The 17766-nt window shown below is 39.2% G+C and overlaps 1 protein-coding gene across 1 annotated transcript; it reads left to right on the top strand.

Moving 5' to 3' along the window:
* The first annotated feature begins 7829 nt into the window (after positions 1 to 7829).
* On the top strand, positions 7830 to 15968 carry LOC138769972 (potassium-transporting ATPase alpha chain 2-like). The gene is made up of 23 exons (XM_069948770.1): positions 7830 to 7845; positions 8370 to 8504; positions 8589 to 8648; positions 9174 to 9377; positions 9486 to 9599; positions 9676 to 9810; positions 9924 to 10041; positions 10157 to 10425; positions 10528 to 10726; positions 10826 to 10935; positions 11250 to 11384; positions 11463 to 11655; positions 11765 to 11940; positions 12028 to 12164; positions 12356 to 12506; positions 12600 to 12768; positions 12884 to 13038; positions 13190 to 13313; positions 13423 to 13568; positions 14224 to 14357; positions 14546 to 14647; positions 15151 to 15242; positions 15872 to 15968. Exons 1-23 carry the CDS (start codon positions 7834 to 7836, stop codon positions 15898 to 15900), a joined length of 3099 nt encoding a protein of 1032 aa, XP_069804871.1. The 5' UTR covers positions 7830 to 7833; the 3' UTR covers positions 15901 to 15968.
* The last annotated feature ends 1798 nt before the right edge of the window (positions 15969 to 17766 follow it).

Below are 17766 nucleotides of genomic sequence, written 5' to 3'. Positions count from 1 at the left end.
TAGTCTTGTGGCTGGGACACACAAATGATTGCTGAATCATTAGTTGTGCCCTTTACTTGATCAGTGTCTGACGCTTGTCAATCACTTACACAGTGGCCGACAACAATACTTTTATGGGCAACACCAAAAATAATTGACCCGTGTAGATGCCTTATCACATACCAACCACAGCAGGGGTCTGAGATATTGGGGCATGCCTGTAGGTTTTCTGTAGGCTTAAAAATTACATCTGTGTAGGAATTCTGCCCAAAAGACCCCAGCTTAACAGCAGAACATATGAGGTCTCCAGGTCTCCATCTTGTACAAAGCAAGATGATCATGGTAGACCAGTACAACCAACAGCTATCAACAAGCCAACATCCATGTCAAAAGAAAGATATGTAGATATGGTGTAGACAATGTGTGGCGCGCTACCCTCAGAATAGTGTCAATAGCAATAGCACCCCCAGAATCAGTGTCAGTTCAGTGCTAGCCACAGTCACCCAATACTATTCACGACACCCAAGCGAGAACTATTCAGTAGACTTATCTTCTTAAGTTCCTTAAGATCATCGGACAGAGCTACCTTATATACTGTACATAATTTTCATTCGGGACCCCTAAGCATTCCCATAGAAGCCCCAGAGAGTCGAGTAGTAGATAACTAGGTGCAATGTGAAATGTAATGTGATTTTTTTATTTCTGCCAGGAACAGATAGAAGAACATAAGCTATGCAATTATAGAAGCGGATTTATCCAGTGTACCCTAGACACGATACATACAGTACTCAGCCACTCACAGGCATTTCCAAGCAGGTACAGTCAATGTATATTTAGAATGACAAAGCAATGCAAGGAGTGTGACAATCCAGAATTTCCTGCTCTTCCCCTCACAATACCTATGGTAATCAGTCCTCGGATGGTTCCTGTACTTCTTTCCAGTTCTTATCAGAAATGACAGATTTTACGCTATGCTTAGGTAACAGGAACCAGATCAAACTGCCTCATTACTGTTAATTGAGGAGGGATATCTATAATACACCAATGGATTGAGTTACCTACGCAATAGTGTTATTTTGCATTTAATTTTGAACATACGAGCTGAGAAAACGCATCAATGCGATGCCCCATCGGCCCATAGCTAATACAGAGCACCAATGACGAGCTTGCCCTGGTGCTAGGTAATATACATTATATAATATACCACTGACTTGAATTACTTATAGAATACCTATAAAGTTGTGAATTTTGGTTGTTAATATTTGGAGGTGTAGGCTAAAACTACATACAGTAGCAATAGTATGCCATATCAATAGTCTAATGGATTGAGTTATTTGAGTGACTGCAATATTGGGAGGTTTAAGGCTAGGGGGATGCCACAACCCGTATGGCTATGGGGTCAATCATGAGCAGAAAGGTGATGATAAGGTGCATGATAAGAACATGTACAGTATGTTCTGCTGCTTCGATCATCTACAACATGATTCAAATGGGGGGGTTGCATAAATGAATATGCGCCATCATATAAAAAATAAGGTCTAAAGAGGTTTTCCATGCAAAACAGAGTATTCAGTTTTGTCCATTAAAAAAGGGTTCATGCTGCCCCTGTTTTATACTGTAAACAGAAACAGAAGCTCCATTTGATGGGCAGTGTCTAAGCTGGATTTCTGCGACTCAGCTACCATTCACTTGAACAGTAGCTTGACTGAAGTAACCCAGCATGCCCACTTCACAATGTACAGAGCCAAGGCATCAGGCTCCATTTACTGTGTATATCTGGGTGCAGGTGCTCTAGCAAAACAGCTGTTCATTATGGGTTTCATTTGTCAGCACCCTGCTTATCAAATATTAATGGTCTATCCCTGAGGGTATAACACCCTATAGCAAATACTGTCCACAAACCTATAGAGTGCCCAGCCACAGAGTATTCGGCATTAAGAGGTGATGCTTAGCATCACCACTTATCTCCATAGACTGTAAACAGCAATGCAAAAGACAACATTGTTTACTATACCAGACACCTGTCAAAAAGACAGGGGTGCCTAGTCTTAATGGGCTTGCCCCTGAAAATCAGAGATGTTGGCCCAGCTTGGGATGATCAGGAGGCATACATTGTATTCCACATGTCCAGTCTGCCGTGAAGGAATTAAGTGGTGATGCACAGCATCTCTTTTGGAGCCAGACATTAAGCAGATTTCTTACTGTTCCCCCTACTTCTTGGATGCCAGATAGGAAAAGGCTGTATCGCACGCCTATTACATGACTCAATAATCATGTGGCCAAGACCGTACGAACAATTGTTAGATTTTGGCCCTAATTTTAATCAGCCATTGTCCAAGCCTCCCCTATTACACTGAGAGACAACCGATTATTTTTTGCCACACCAGAAGTGAGCGACAAGTTGTTTATTGGCCGATCTCTGGCCCTGTTACAGAGGTTGATATCTGCCTGATTTGTAATAGGGACTTAAGCAGTGATCTATACCTTAGGGGGGGTTAACACTAACATCTCCCTACTCCTGTCTGTATGGCTCAGTATATTCCTCTGTACTACAGCCTCTAGTGACCACATCTGTACAGGTAAGGACTGTGTACAGACACCACCCCTCCTCACTTATACCATGGATACTGACACTAAGGTTTGGTGCAAAGGCCACAACGGCCCAATTTTATTAAATATTACAACTTTACAGCGTATAAAACATCATTGTATAAATAACATAACTAACATTTCCATAAATATTATAGTAAAATATATAATATCACAAATAGCAGGAAGGAGGCTTTTTATCAACCACTGAACAGGTCTCCTATTACCCCCCGCCATAGGCACAAGACCTGGGGGCACCATATATTGGAGACCAAACTATTACCCTTTGGTTCACCATCGCCCTATACTTCCATCACTCTCATATTAACATGCTTCTCATTATATCCCTACTATGTGCACCCTGCACTATACAGCATTGCACTCCGGGTGCTTGCTCACAGTTTATAGATAACTACGCTGGGGCTAACTTGGTCCATACTTTCTTTTCTCTTTGGCTCAGTCCTAGCTGCATGCAAAATTATTGCACTTGTTGGATAGACAGACGGCCACCCAACATTGTATATACATAGAAGTATGGCATCTCTGGTGCCACTCCCTCTTCACAACAGTCTCTAAATAGAGATACCTAGCTCTGGATAATTTCTGCGTGGTGGAGAAACACTTTACTTGATATACACTATGTACTGCTTCCCTATACAATATGTATAAACTGCTTCCCTAGTTCTATGTCTTTTGTTTAGGTTTGTAACATTTAATATTACTGTAAGGACATACTGGTATGAGACTGTGCAAAGTAATGGGCTTTAACCATGTATTGAATGCTGTACTCTTTTATGTACTCCTTGATGTACAATATCTTGCTTGTCACATATTGTTTGTATGAAAAATACCTTCTAATAAAACAGAGTTAAAAATTAAGTAACAATTGGTAATTTTTTATTTTTTTTTTCAAATCTTTGTATTTGGTTTTCAAAATAAGAGAAAAAACAACATATAAAAGTATATCCAAAATGTCATATGAACAACACTGCATACATACAAATAATCTCCAATTGGTATTCAATATCGCCCAGAGGCAGCATTTTACGCCATAAGGCCATATATCTTATCTTAAGTCCTCCACAATAGAGTAGAAAAAGTTTTCAGCAAAGAAGTTATAAGAGTTTATTAAGAAACTGAACTCAAGAACAAGAGGACACAGAAAGAGGTTAGTTAGGGGAAAGATCAGAAGCAACATGAGAAAATATTACTTTATTGAAAGAGTAGTAGATACTTGGAACAAACTTCCATTAGAGGTGGTTGGTAAATCTACAATAACAGAATGTAAACCTGCCTGGGATAAACATATATCTATGCTAAGATAATAAGAAGGGAAATACTAAAAGGGCGGACTAGATGGACCAGGACGAAGAAGGAAGAAGAAGCGTAATGTAAAGCAGCCGTTGCTCTCTTTCCGTGGAACGCTCTGCATATGTCCTGTTTTTAATGTTCAAATAAAGTTTCCATTGTGCAATGTTGGTGAATGCCGCCTCTGTCTTCGCCTATTGATTGTCATTTTTTGCACTTGCAGTTTTATATCGCAGCAGTGTCTGTGATAGGGCCTTTTATCACCTAAACAACAGAAAAAACATGATTTTTATGTATATTTGGGTATTTCTTTTATGTTGTTTATTCCCCAATTCAACAGAAATCCCGGAACCACATGATAAAAAGTCACATGGTTTGTAATGGGAAAAAAATGCAAGGTATAAAACAAGATAAAAATGTCTGTACTAATCTACACTAAAATGAGAAATACACAAAATAAATACTAATTGTAATACCACACACAACCCGAGGACAGGGGTCGTGCTGTTTTTGCAAGTATCTGTGTGTTTTCTCATCCTTGATAACCCCTTTAAAAATTGTCTTTTTTAGTTTTTAGGCTTTGTTCACAAAATGTAAAAATAAGGGCAAATTTGATAATGATGGCCATAAATAATTATCATGATTATAATTTACAGCCGTTATTTGCCCTTATTTTTATATTGTGTAAACATTTCTTTAAACGGCACATGAAAAATAAATAATAACATGATGTCCCGTCCCCTCCCGATTTCTAACCATTGTTTTTCAATAAAGGTCTACACAGTTGCATGGACCTCCATAGATGTGTCACACAAATAAAAAAATAATAATAAAAAAGTAATAATTTTTTTCTATGAATATTATTGATAACATTGGATATCATGGCGTAATCCATGAGATGCTCTTTGCATGCAGTGTTCAGTACTATGTTGTTACGTAATGTTACGTTGTCCCTTCCCAAGGATGAGCTCTTCTTGTTTTTGTCTTGGCCTATTTTGCATATAATATGAGGATAATTGTTTCCTTTGTCTTTAAGACCTTAGTTTCGTTGCTTGTCTTTGCCCTAACCAGACATCTGGACATTGCATTTTTCCTATAATCACCCTAATAACATAGCCCATTCTAGACCACCATCCTTTCTATGACCATTCTAGACCACCATCTTTTCTATGACCATTCTTGACCACCATCCTTTCTATGACCATTCTAGACCACCATCCTTTCTATGACCATTCTAGACCACCATCCTTTCTATGACCATTCTAGACCACCATCCTTTCTATGACCATTCTAGACCACCATTCTTTCTATGACCATTCTAGACCACCATCTTTTCTATGACCATTCTTGACCACCATCCTTTCTATGACCATTCTAGACCACCATTTTTTCTATGACCATTCTAGACCACCATCCTTTCTATGACCATTCTAGACCACCATTCTTTCTATGACCATTCTAGACCACCATCTTTTCTATAACCATTCTTGACCACCATCCTTTCTATGACCATTCTTGACCACCATCCTTTCTATGACCATTCTAGACCACCATCCTTTCTATGACCATTCTAGACCACCATTTTTTCTATGACCATTCTAGACCACCATCCTTTCTATGACCATTCTAGACCACTATCCTTTTAAAAATCACACTACGTAATTTTTCACGTCTATAATGATCTATAATAAAAAAAATCACATAGTGTTAACTTAGCTTGTATCTGGTCGCCACTTCTTTCTCAAAATGTCCTATGCAATAAGGAACTGCTTGGTTCCTGTCATCTGTAACCTGCTTCACTTCACTGATTTAAGAACCGGCCATCTCCAGCTAAAGATTCCACGGCTGTGTTTACCAGTACAACCTGTATCCTTACCTGTGTCTTACCTTTAGGCAACAGGGCCGACTTATCATTCAGCTAATGATGAGTATAGGGTTCTCTACAAGAACACAAGCTATAAAACATCAATTGCTCAAGCAAGCTATTTATATAAATTTTTAATGCTCCCGAGCTATAAAATGTCATTATTACGACTATGTTGAGTTAGTCTCCGATTTGTAGAACTTAATATGAAGTCTGTGTACTAGTGTTTGGATGTCAGGAAAATTGTTATCATAGGATTACCTATATATCTATGGACTGCAAATGACCTGGCTTTCATGTTTTTGGTTCCTTATGGCGTTGAACGCACTAAAATGTTTCAATGCTTATCATTCGAGTCTAGTGCTCATTCTACTCTAGTGCTCGACTAGAGTAACAAACCCCATTGGAATCAATGGGAGACTCAGACATTTAACCAAGTGTTGGGTGTTTTTCCTCAGACATTTCCATTTTTGCTACAGAAATTGCAATTGTGTAATTTATTTCAAAGATGGCAAAAAAAAGCTCAAAAAAGTTCCAAAGAATTATACTTTTTGGCACTTAATTTTATTAACTGGAAAAAAACAAACTATAAACAAACATTACAATCAAACTGTATGCATAGTGCCTGGCTAAGTAAAAGTGTTAGTGAACATGCGCCTCTGTATGACTTACGGCAAAAGCAGATGCCTTCCGATCTCCATATGTGCCATGGTGAGAACATGGATAGGTCATGCAATGATATTAGAAAAATCATACACTGATATTATAGTTAACATCACTGTCCATCTGGAGGAAGTGTCATCTGAAGACTCATCTTGAGACACAGATAAGTGATCACTTACACATACAGAGCAAGCCCTTCAGCATACCATAGACGTCACACTTGAGGTAACAGGACGTAAGAAATCAATGACCCACTTGACCTACAGTGATCCATTCAAGCTTAGTGTCATTCTCGTGTCTCTGCACAACTACTGTACGTACTGTATAATATGGCCATTAATAATGTGCTTTATTGATGTCTATAGGGAATTGGCCATCAATGCACAAACAGCGGAGAAAAACAGCTGTAATTAGGTATGGGCGTAAAAATAATGTACATACTTATTATTTACCATCTGCTTTTACCCATTCACAATTTCAAAATTTCATTCAAAATTACAGCTGTATTTTGGTATTATTTTATTGTGCGTGTGAACATAGCCTTATTGACAGGTATTGACACTTTAATTAATTAAAGTGTGAATAAGATTAGGCTGAAAAATACAGTCCGGTTGCAGTTAGATTACTATAATGAAATTCCAAAGCTGCAGTAAAATGATTACAATACTTTTCTATGGTAAACGGATGTAATGTAGTCTATGGCTATGTTCACACAGAGTATTTCCATCAGTCTTTGTTCAATCAAAACTGGGGGTGGAGCTGACTGGGCACAATTCTAATGGAAAGATTTGCCCAGTTTCTGTGTTTTTAACCCACTCCTGGTTTTGGTTGAAAAAAGACAGGCCGAAAGAAACGGAAATACTATGTGTGACTATAGCCTTAAACTGCAATGTTTGGAAGTACCATGGACTGTGAACATGTACACAATCTTCCAATGCATGGATTATTTCATCTTTTTTTTTTTTTACTTTTTTTTTTCTGTATGTACCTCACAAACTACCGAGCTGCTGTCCTATGCATGTCTATGTACTTAAAATTGTGAACCATACTTGCTTAGCTAAACATACCACCTAGCCAGTACAGCCATGACTGTGTACCTGTTTAACATATAACACAGTAAACTCCGTCCCCTCTTGTGCCCCGGGTGCATCCTGGTGATTAGCATATGTATAAGTTTTTGTATAGAATAAGAAAAACTGGTTTATCTGGAGGAAACCTGGTACAGCTAGATCTGAAATGTTCTGAGAATATTACATGGAGGGGAAAATAATGGGAGGGACTGCACAGTATAAAAGCCAAGAGTTTGATGCTCTTTAGTCAATGGCCACCTCTAGAATCAAGCAGTAGAAGCTCCATATCTGCAGGGTTCTAGGACCAGCTCAGTCCGAAGAAACATTTACAGACCATCCAGACCTTCTTAACCTGCAAGAATGTCTTCCCAGGTAAGTGCAAAGATTTACTTGCTAAATGTCTTAGGTAGTCAACTATTTAATTGAGTAAATAGTATAACGCAACGGCCATTATTTTAAATGAAAATTGCATTGAAACTCTATGGGCAGCGGCCGGAAATAATTGACATGACCGTTATTTTGACGGCCGTAGTAAATAACGGCAGTTGTTCAATACATTGTGTGAAACAACAGCCGTTGTTTGCATTGACTTCAATGGAAAGCATTGCATTATGAAAAGAATGGCCGTTGTGTAAATTAAAAACAATGGCCGTCCTTTTCATAAAAAATGCATTGTCTGAACATAGCCATGAAGTGCATTTATTATAAGGATTGAACAGTCATATGTTTTTACATGAAATAACTTGGGGGGATAAATAATGATAGATGATATAGCAGATGGATATAATATTCTTCATCGAGTATATTGCATTGTACCATGCAACACTTATTTGTCGATACAATGGGGCGTTCAGATCAATACCCAGTCTCTACAGAGTGTCCTCTTCTTTCTCCAGGAACCACCTGATGTCTTCACCATCCCGATGAGTGAAAAACCAGAGAAACAAAACACTAAGGATAAAATATTAGCTGGGTTTAAAGGAAAGAAGAATGCCAAGAAAGTAGACAACCTAAAAAAGGAGTTGGAGATTGTAAGTGATGGAAAGCTAAAATGATATAAAAGTACCTCGTAGATAATGGGCAATGGGGTGACCGCATGTCTCTTTTTTTTCTAGACTGACCACAAGTTAAGTGTAGACGAACTTGAAAAGAAATATACAGTAGATATCAAACAGGTAAGTCATAAAGGGAATGTATTACCTAGATTTTTTTTAAACCGAGGACTGAAATTTTTTTAACCTGTTTCTATTGCAATTTTTTGTAAATTAGTATGGGGGCAGCCATCTTGCCTAAGCTGTTTAACTGCATGTACGTTGACATGAATGGAAGAACTTTCTGGGCATACTCTGAGATTTTGTTTGATTTGCCTACTGTAGAAATCCCATCATTAAAATCTTTATTGGAAAATTCTGTGTTAGTAGAGAGGGTTTCATCATTTATGAGTATAGTAGTCGTGAAAAAGAGAGGAGCTACAATGAGTGGCTCTTGCTCGGAGGACCATGCATGTTATAGAAAGTCTATTGAACTTGGTAGGAGTTGTGCAGGGGCTGCAGGAGAATGGAACACTTGGGGCCAGGTTCTACTACGGATTATGGGTGATCACTTGGAATCTAAAGAACCCATCTAAAAAACAAATATTGTTCAAAATAGATTATACTTTAAAACCATGATGAAAGCATGATGTTTTTTTTTCCATATAGGGTTTGAGTCCTGCAACTTCCGAGGAACGTCTAACACGTGATGGACCTAACAAGCTTACACCTCCAAAAGGAACTCCTGAAATTGTCAAGTTCTTGATGCTAATGGCGGGAGGATTTTCCATAGTCTTTTGGATTGCCTCTGCATTGTGCTTTCTTGCCTATGGTCTTCAAGTTGCACAGGACCCTACTGTTTCTAAGGACAATGTAAGAAAACCAATAGACTTTTGTGGTTTAGATCTTCAGTTACATACACTGAACTTTTTGATTTCATCTTATATGTATTATTGACATTGAATTACTCTATGTCTTCAGCTCTGGTTGGCCATCATCCTTATCGCAGTTGTGGTCATGACAGCCTTGTTTGCATATTACCAAGAAGCTAAAAGTACCAACATTATGGCTGGTTTTAAGAACATGGTGCCCCAGGTAAGAAGCGTTACTGCAAATTTCTGAAATTACACTGATGGTCTTTGTCGCTAATATTTTTTCTTTCTCCATTTAGCAAGCCTTGGTCCTTCGTAATGGGCAACGTGTTGAGATGATAGCAGAGAAACTTGTTGTAGGGGACATTGTCTTTATTAAAGGAGGAGATAAGATTCCAGCTGATTTACGTCTGCTAGAAAGCCAAGGTTGCAAGGTGAGAAAAATGGAGAAGACATTTTTACATTTATTGCATATGACTTTATGATTAATGATTTGAAGACAATCTTGGGAAGTGTTAAGTATAACCTATTTTGTTTTGATGTCTAGGTTGATAATTCGTCCCTCACTGGTGAATCGGAGGCACAGCCTCGTGGTGTGGATTGCACGGATGATAACCCTCTAGAGACCAAGAATTTGGGCTTCTTTTCTACAACCTGCTTGGAAGGTGAGCTATAAATTGATATTTAGAGTTTTTAAATTATATACTTTGTAATAAAAAGTCATGTGTTCGACAAAAAGGTAGTGAAAATCCATCTAATTGTTTATATTTTATGCTACAGGGACAGCATGTGGCATTGTCATTAACACAGGTGACCGTACAGTCATTGGACGAATCGCATCACTGGCTTCACAAGTCGGAAACCAAAAAACGCCAATTGCCTTGGAGATCGAGCACTTTGTGCACCTGATCAGCGGGCTTGCAGTATTTGTCGGTTTAGTTTTTTTCATTATCTCCGTCTCTATGGGATACAGTCCCCTCAATGCTGTAATATTCTGCATTGGCATTGTGGTAGCCTATGTGCCTGAGGGACTGCTGGCAACTGTAACGGTGAGTAGTACATGTATAATAAGCCCATTAGTATCATTTTATTTCTGTCAACAACTTTTTTGAATGTTGTTCGAACTTCCTAATCTCATGTCTACCCTTTAGGTTTGTCTATCTCTGACTGCAAAGCGAATGGCAAGGAAGAATTGTCTTGTGAAGAACTTGGAAGCTGTTGAGACTCTGGGATCTACCTCTGTCATTTGCTCCGACAAGACTGGAACTCTCACCCAGAACCGTATGACTGTGGCACATATGTGGTTTGATAATATCATCCACAATGCAGATACCACTGAAGATCAGACAGGTAAGAACCCATTACTACGCCTTCATTTCAGTAATTTACAAAGCATGCTAGCCTTGTTGTGACACATCGCTAACCATTGCTCGTTATTTGTCTCTTCAGGTGAAATGTTTGATCAGAGTTCCCCAACATGGCAAGCACTAGGTAGAGTCACCAGTCTATGTAACCGAGCAGAATTCTGTGGTGGACAAGAAGACTTGCCGATCAGCAAGGTTAATATTCTCTTACATACATTACTCCTATATGAAATGGATAAGAGGCATTGTCTCAAGAAGATACCCCCCTGCCCATATGGATGTCATAGAGGGTGTCGTTCACTAAGGACATCTCTTGTTTTGGCGGACCTGCTTCATTCATGTCTCATATGCTTCCATGGAAAATAACAGACATTTTTTGGAGGTTACTAAAAAAAATAATAAAATCCAGTGACATTAGCTGATCACCATCATGGCCTCCATTTAGGGCTTGTCTTGTTTTGTATCCTAATATGAAACGGTTGGTATCTAATTTTTTACTTTTTTTGCAGAGAACTGTCAGTGGAGATGCCTCAGAAACAGCTTTATTGAAGTTCACAGAGAACGTTATAGGAAACGTCATAGAATTCAGGAAAAGGAATGAAAAAGTGTTAGAAATCCCCTTCAATTCCAGTAATAAGTACCAGGTAACTGATAGATCAGGTTGTACGAGAGTGCCCAAGCTCTTTATTGCCTTACGTTGACGTCTTCTCCTTTTTTCTTAGGTCTCCATTCATATCCCAGAGGATCCTGCTGAGAAGGGTTATTTGCTAGTGATGAAGGGGGCCCCGGAACGCATCTTGGCTAGATGTACTTCCATCATGATAGGAGGACAAGAATGGCCATTGGATGAGGATATGAAAGAGAACTTTCAGAAAGCTTACATGGATCTGGGAAGTCTGGGAGAGAGAGTTCTTGGTAAGTATATGTAATGTTTTATTAGCACCTACACCTAATGTGTCTTTTGGTCGTATAGCAATAAAGTTGTCAGGATGATAGTTATTTTGATGTTCTCTTTCTTTTCTAGGTTTCTGCCAAGTGTTGCTCCCTTCATCAAGCTACGGACCTGGTTATCCTTTTGATGCCGAAACTGGAAATTTCCCACTAGATAAATTATGTTTTGTTGGCCTCATTTCCATGATTGACCCTCCTCGTTCCAGCGTTCCCGATGCTGTCATGAAGTGTCGTAGTTCAGGCATTAAGGTTCATATCATTAATCCTCAATTGTGGAGATAGCTAAAATACAAAAATCAGAGGAAAATAATTAATTATGTGAATTATTTATGGCAGGTTATTATGGTCACTGGAGACCATCCAATCACAGCCAAAGCCATTGCAAAAAGTGTCGGCATTATCTCCAGTACTAGCGAGACAGTGGAAGATATTGCCGACAGGCTAGGAGTCCCAGTTGAAAGAGTTAATCCCAGGTCAGTATTTCTTTGAAAAATGAGGTGAGGGTATAAAAAAAAATTGCCATATTTCACTAATTATGCAAAAATATTTTAAGCTACAGTCAAAGTGGTAATCTGGCAAATATTTTTTTTACTTTCTTTAATATAGTTGTACTACAGAGCTCCATTTTACTAAGAATATTAACAAAGGTTCATGTCAATTACAGGGATGCCTGCTCCATTGTTGTTAATGGCAGTGAAATCATTGACATGAGTTCTGATGAACTGGATGACATCTTGAAATATCACACAGAAATTGTCTTCGCCCGAACCTCACCCCAACAAAAACTTCTAATTGTTGAAGGCTGTCAAAGATTGGTAAGTTACATTATAGTCGTAAATGATAAAAAATGGAACTCAAGGTTGATGCCATTGGATGTACTAAAAATACATTATATCTACAACCTTTAGGGTGCCATTGTGGCCGTGACTGGGGATGGAGTGAATGACTCCCCTGCACTGAAGAAAGCCGACATTGGTGTTGCAATGGGTATTGCTGGCTCTGATGCCGCCAAACATGCTGCTGATATGATCCTTCTAGATGATAACTTTGCTTCCATTGTGACCGGTGTGGAGGAAGGTAAGATGGACTTTCTAGAAGGAAAAAACATTCTCAACTGCTCAAGAGTGTCTGTTTTAATGCAGTTTCTGCCATTTTTCTACAGTAGTTGTTCACTAATGTCATTCTCCTGCAGGACGCTTGATTTTTGACAACCTGAAGAAGTCCATCTCATACACCGTGACCAAAAACATTCCAGAAATGATCCCTTTCATGGTTTATGTGATCATCAGCTGCCCTTTGCCTATAGGAACCATCACCATCCTCTTCATAGAACTGGGAACTGATATTGTAAGTTATTATTTTAGAATATACAATTGTATTTTTATACACTGTAAACATTGCACTAAAGTTATTGGAGGAGTCATCTTCTCTATCTAAGCATTCAAATTCTGAAAATGGCAAACTCCCCAACATCACCTATTCTCTCTGATTCCCTTAGATACCCTCAATCGCTTTAGCTTATGAGAAGGCAGAAAATGATATCATGACCAGGAAGCCACGTAACCCAAGCAAAGACCGACTGGTGAACATTCAGCTACTGTCATATTCCTACTTCCACATCGGTAAGAGCTTTCTTCTTTTACAACAGAAAACTTTTTTTTTCAAATGACTACAATGCTAAAAAAAAATCCCAAAAAGAAAGCTAACACACATATGTTATTTGTCCTGCAGCGGCAATAGAATCCTTTTGTGGGTTTTTGCACTATTTCACCATCATGGCTCAACAAGGATTCCTTCCAGCTATAACAATTGGGCTCCGAGTCAACTGGGAGGACAAAACCGTCAATGAGCTTGAGGACAGCTATGGGCAGGAATGGGTAAGCATGTGGAACTGGAAGACATGGATGGGACCTATTAGGGTTACATTGAGAAACTAGTTAAATGCAGTAGTCTCCAACGTGTGCCCCCCCCCAACTGTTGTGGAACTATAATAATAATAATGTCTGTAGTACACTTTAACTGCAATGTATTCTATACAGTAGGAGTGAAGCTAGGGTTGTGTTAGTGGGGCATATGCCATGTAGTGTGTCTGATATGGTATGTGCCATGGGTTCTAGGATCAAAGGATCATCCAGGCGGCCCCCCTGCTCCTCCTTACTCGCTGTCTATGCGTGTAATAGAACAAACAGCAAGCGGGAAACGAGGAGGTAGCGAGCGCTGACTTAACAGCTCAAAGTCCACTTCCTCCTCAATATTGCTGCGTGTAATGTGGCCATCTTCATTGGGCATATTGGCAGTATCTATTTAGCTTCTTTATAATCTCTACACTTAGTGATCCAGTTTTTCTATACTTGATGACCTATAGAAACATAGAATTAGGTCTCACTATTTTAAAGAATAACATTAAACCATGGCTCCCAGCATAGCCGGCAATGCCCATCTACTTTACATGTTGGTCATTGCCATCCTACACAAAATCTGGCATCTTTTATAAAAAAAAATAACCTTCATGATATTGTCAATATTTTGCAGACCTATTACCAGCGCCTCAACCAGGAGTGGTCCTGCTACTCTGCCTTCTTTCTTGGCATTGTGATTTGTCAGATGGTGAACACAGTTATCCGAAAAACGAGAAGAAACACCCTGCTGACCCGTAACTTCTTCAAGTAAGTTTTTTGGTCGTGTATGGCCTTCATGGATAATAAAATGTTTAGGCATGGGTGTACACACAGCCCCTTTGGGGGGCATTGCATGGAGACACAAAAATACAGTAATACTTTTTGAGACCCAATGGGAAAAGTGGGTATCTACAGTAATAATAAATCATTGCTTTACACTGTTTTTTTTTCTATAGGAACAAAATCATATTCCTGGGTGTACTCTCACAAATAGCCATTGGGGTAATCCTCTGTTACGTCCCTGGATTGAACGATGGTTTGCACTTTATGCCCGTTCGGTAAGTATCAGCATGCGGAGAAGGGAGGGATAAATACTGTAATGCTAAAGTCTATGGGAACCATACACTATTTAAGTAAGGAGCATCTTCCGTCCATGAAAAAGTTGGGCGTTTACCAGTCAGACCAGGCCACAAACATGCAATGAGATTCAACTTAGTGTAGTATTGTGCACTAGTACCACAATAAGTTATTATTATGTCACAATAGCAGTGGCTACATAATGTATACAGGAGTTTATAGGCTAAGCATGAACTACGGGTGCTACCCTTCAATCACATGATGGTGTAGCACAGGTTGGTTGCTTACCAGATGCTTATGACTGATGAGATCCAATGCTGGAGTTACGAGCAGGTTGACATTTCATTGACATTACAGAAGCTATCTACAGTATCAAGTCACAAATATATTGATAGGCTACCCCCATATAGTTACAGATATGGCTATGTTCATTATGTCTTAATCAATATAAAATTTTTGACATTTGTTTTATTATTTTCTACAGGGTCCAATTCTGGTTTGTTGGCATTGGGTTTGCAGTTCTCATTCTTGTATATGATGAAATACGAAAACTTCTCATAAGAACATTCCCTGGCAGTAAGTATCAGAAGTCTGAAAGTTTGGGCCATATCATCATAAACCATTGCGTATACATAGATGTCTATACATAGAATATTTGTTATAGGCTTCCTATTATAATGGTCATGATGGCTTAAATTCAGCATGTAGATCACAAAAGATAGATCTGGATGGTCAAACATTGACCGATCATTGTTCAAGATAGCTGGCCCTTCTCTTTCTTACTAGCAAGGGCGGCTGAGTCTTCCCACATATAAAACAAATTTATGCGGTTTCCATAAAATGGTATTAAGAAAACCTTTTTTTATTTAACCTAAACCTAAGTTACCACAATGTTTTTTTTTAGGTGAAAAGCTGTTTTTTGATAATGAAGTCCATTATGAATTATCATGATCATTAAAACAGCTGTAATTATATTTTAAAAAAAAACTGCCATTTTTTACTTACAAAAAGACATTGTGTGCCCATCTATACTCATATTTTACCCAATTAGATCAGACATGACCCCCAATATTGACAAGTTCAGTAACAAAGGTCTCATTGGGTAAAGCTTGCGTAGAGATTTAAGAACAATCAATATGATGGCAGATGTCATACCTGAATTTATAAGTTCATTTATTTATTTGCAATGTTTTCTTTCCTTTCAGGTTGGGTGGATAAGGAGCTTTATTACTAAAGACCCATCATGCTTGCCATGAAGATTCTCCATTATTAGGTGTACTCCTCTGGCTGCCCATCTGTATAATTCCCTGTACATATTGTATAATTGTATATACTAATGTAAATAGAAATAAATTAATTTTAAAAAATAAATAAATAAAAAGTAGTTTTTTTTTTACTTTTATGTTACAATTAGAAATGAGCGAAATCTCTATAGTTCCTTTACCCTACTCACAGAGTTTTCAACATGTCCCCCCTCAAAACATGACATGTTCCCCTATACTCCATTTCAGACAATGGTGGTTACCTGGTTCCCACAGTACTTTTCAACCTTATCTGTATCTTGAGGGCAAGTAGCTTTTCTGCCAGGGGCCCAGCGTACAGTAGATACACCTTTTGTACCAATGGTTAAAACCATCCTGATTCAGTGTAAAAGTAGTGTGGACGAAGGAGAGGGATGCCGGTCTATGGCTGAACTCCCTGCTCCTGTACAGTACTGAAGCATATACTGGATGTACTGATGGTCAGTTAGATGGTTAGCGGTCGCCGTACATGCCTTGTAAATTTGCCCTTTACATCTACTGTGCCCAGGTAGGTGAGGTACACAGGCAGATCATCTGTCAGATTTTACATCCCCTAGGGATTAACATCCAGTACAACCACCTCCTGGCCTCTGCCCTACGATATGCAGTACTTCACAGAATATTAGCTTTTACAATAATTTTCCTATACAACATAGCTTACAGATCTGGTTTACACTGTACATAGATAGATTGGCCATATCTCCTCCAGGGATTGTGGCCCTGCACAAAACTAAAAGTGGGACTCCAAATGCTGCAATAGTGTATTAACACGGTCACCAGTGTCGGACTGGGGTACCTGGGGCCCACCGGAGGAAATGATCCTGGGGGCCCACCAATGAAAAAACACCTGTTAGTGTGACTGATCAGGGCCGTTTTAATACATTGGTGGGCGCAGTGCACAGCCCTCAAGAGTGGGCCCCCCCCTTCCCTTTCGGCACATTGTATAATGTACTGAATTTCCCCCCACACTGTATCAAGAGCCCCAATACATACAGTAGTTACCTTATAACACTATTTCCACCATACAGTGATTACATATTACATAAAAACTGCACTAAACAAAACAGAAAGATATCACCAATAATACCATTACATAATACCGCCACATCATGACCCCTAACACTACAACCCTATAACAGAGTGCAGTTACATCCAGTGACTCACCGGGGGCGTCTTCTCCGATCAGAGTCTGTCACCTTTTCTTTTTCTCTCCATCCATCCTCCATCCAGCCTTGAAGTCTTCTCCTGGCTGTGAATCTTCTCTCCAGAATCTGCCAGACAAATATTTTAGGCTCCAACACATACAGTAGTTAGGTCCCTTGTACCCCTATACAGTAGTTACACCCCTTTGTACCCCTACATAGTTACACCTCCTCCAGTTATATACAGCCCTCCTGTGCGCTCCCCCATTAGTATATAGCCCCCTTGTGCACTCTCCCCAGTAGTATATAGCCCCCCTGTGCTCTCCCACAATAGTATATAGCCCCCCTGTGCTCTCCCACAATAGTATATAGACCCCCTGTGCTCCCCAATAGTATATAGCTCCCCTGTGCTCTCCCACAATAGTATATAGCTCCCCTGTGCTCCCCAATAGTATATAGCTCCCCTGTGCTCCCCAATAGTATATAGCCCCCTGTGCTCCCCAATAGTATATAGCTCCCCTGTGCTCCCCCATAGTATATATCTCCCCTGTGCTCCCCCATAGTATATAGTCCCCTGTCCTCCCCCATAGTATATAGCTCCCCCTCCCATATAACATTGAAATAATAATAATAATTAATAATAATAATTTTTATTTA

Source organism: Dendropsophus ebraccatus, chromosome 12, assembly GCF_027789765.1.
Source record: "Dendropsophus ebraccatus isolate aDenEbr1 chromosome 12, aDenEbr1.pat, whole genome shotgun sequence".
NCBI lineage: Eukaryota > Metazoa > Chordata > Amphibia > Anura > Hylidae > Dendropsophus > Dendropsophus ebraccatus.
The sequence above is the reverse complement of the archived record's forward strand: the minus strand, read 5'-3'. Positions and strand labels throughout refer to the sequence as shown.

Excerpts from the sequence above, each read along its gene's own strand:
- LOC138769972 (XM_069948770.1), top strand. Across the intron at positions 11,656-11,764 it reads TCTGGGAGAGAGAGTTCTTG|GTTTCTGCCAAGTGTTGCTC; the intron begins GTAAGTATATGT and ends TTTCTTTTCTAG. Across the intron at positions 13,314-13,422 it reads ATATTCCTACTTCCACATCG|CGGCAATAGAATCCTTTTGT; the intron begins GTAAGAGCTTTC and ends TTTGTCCTGCAG.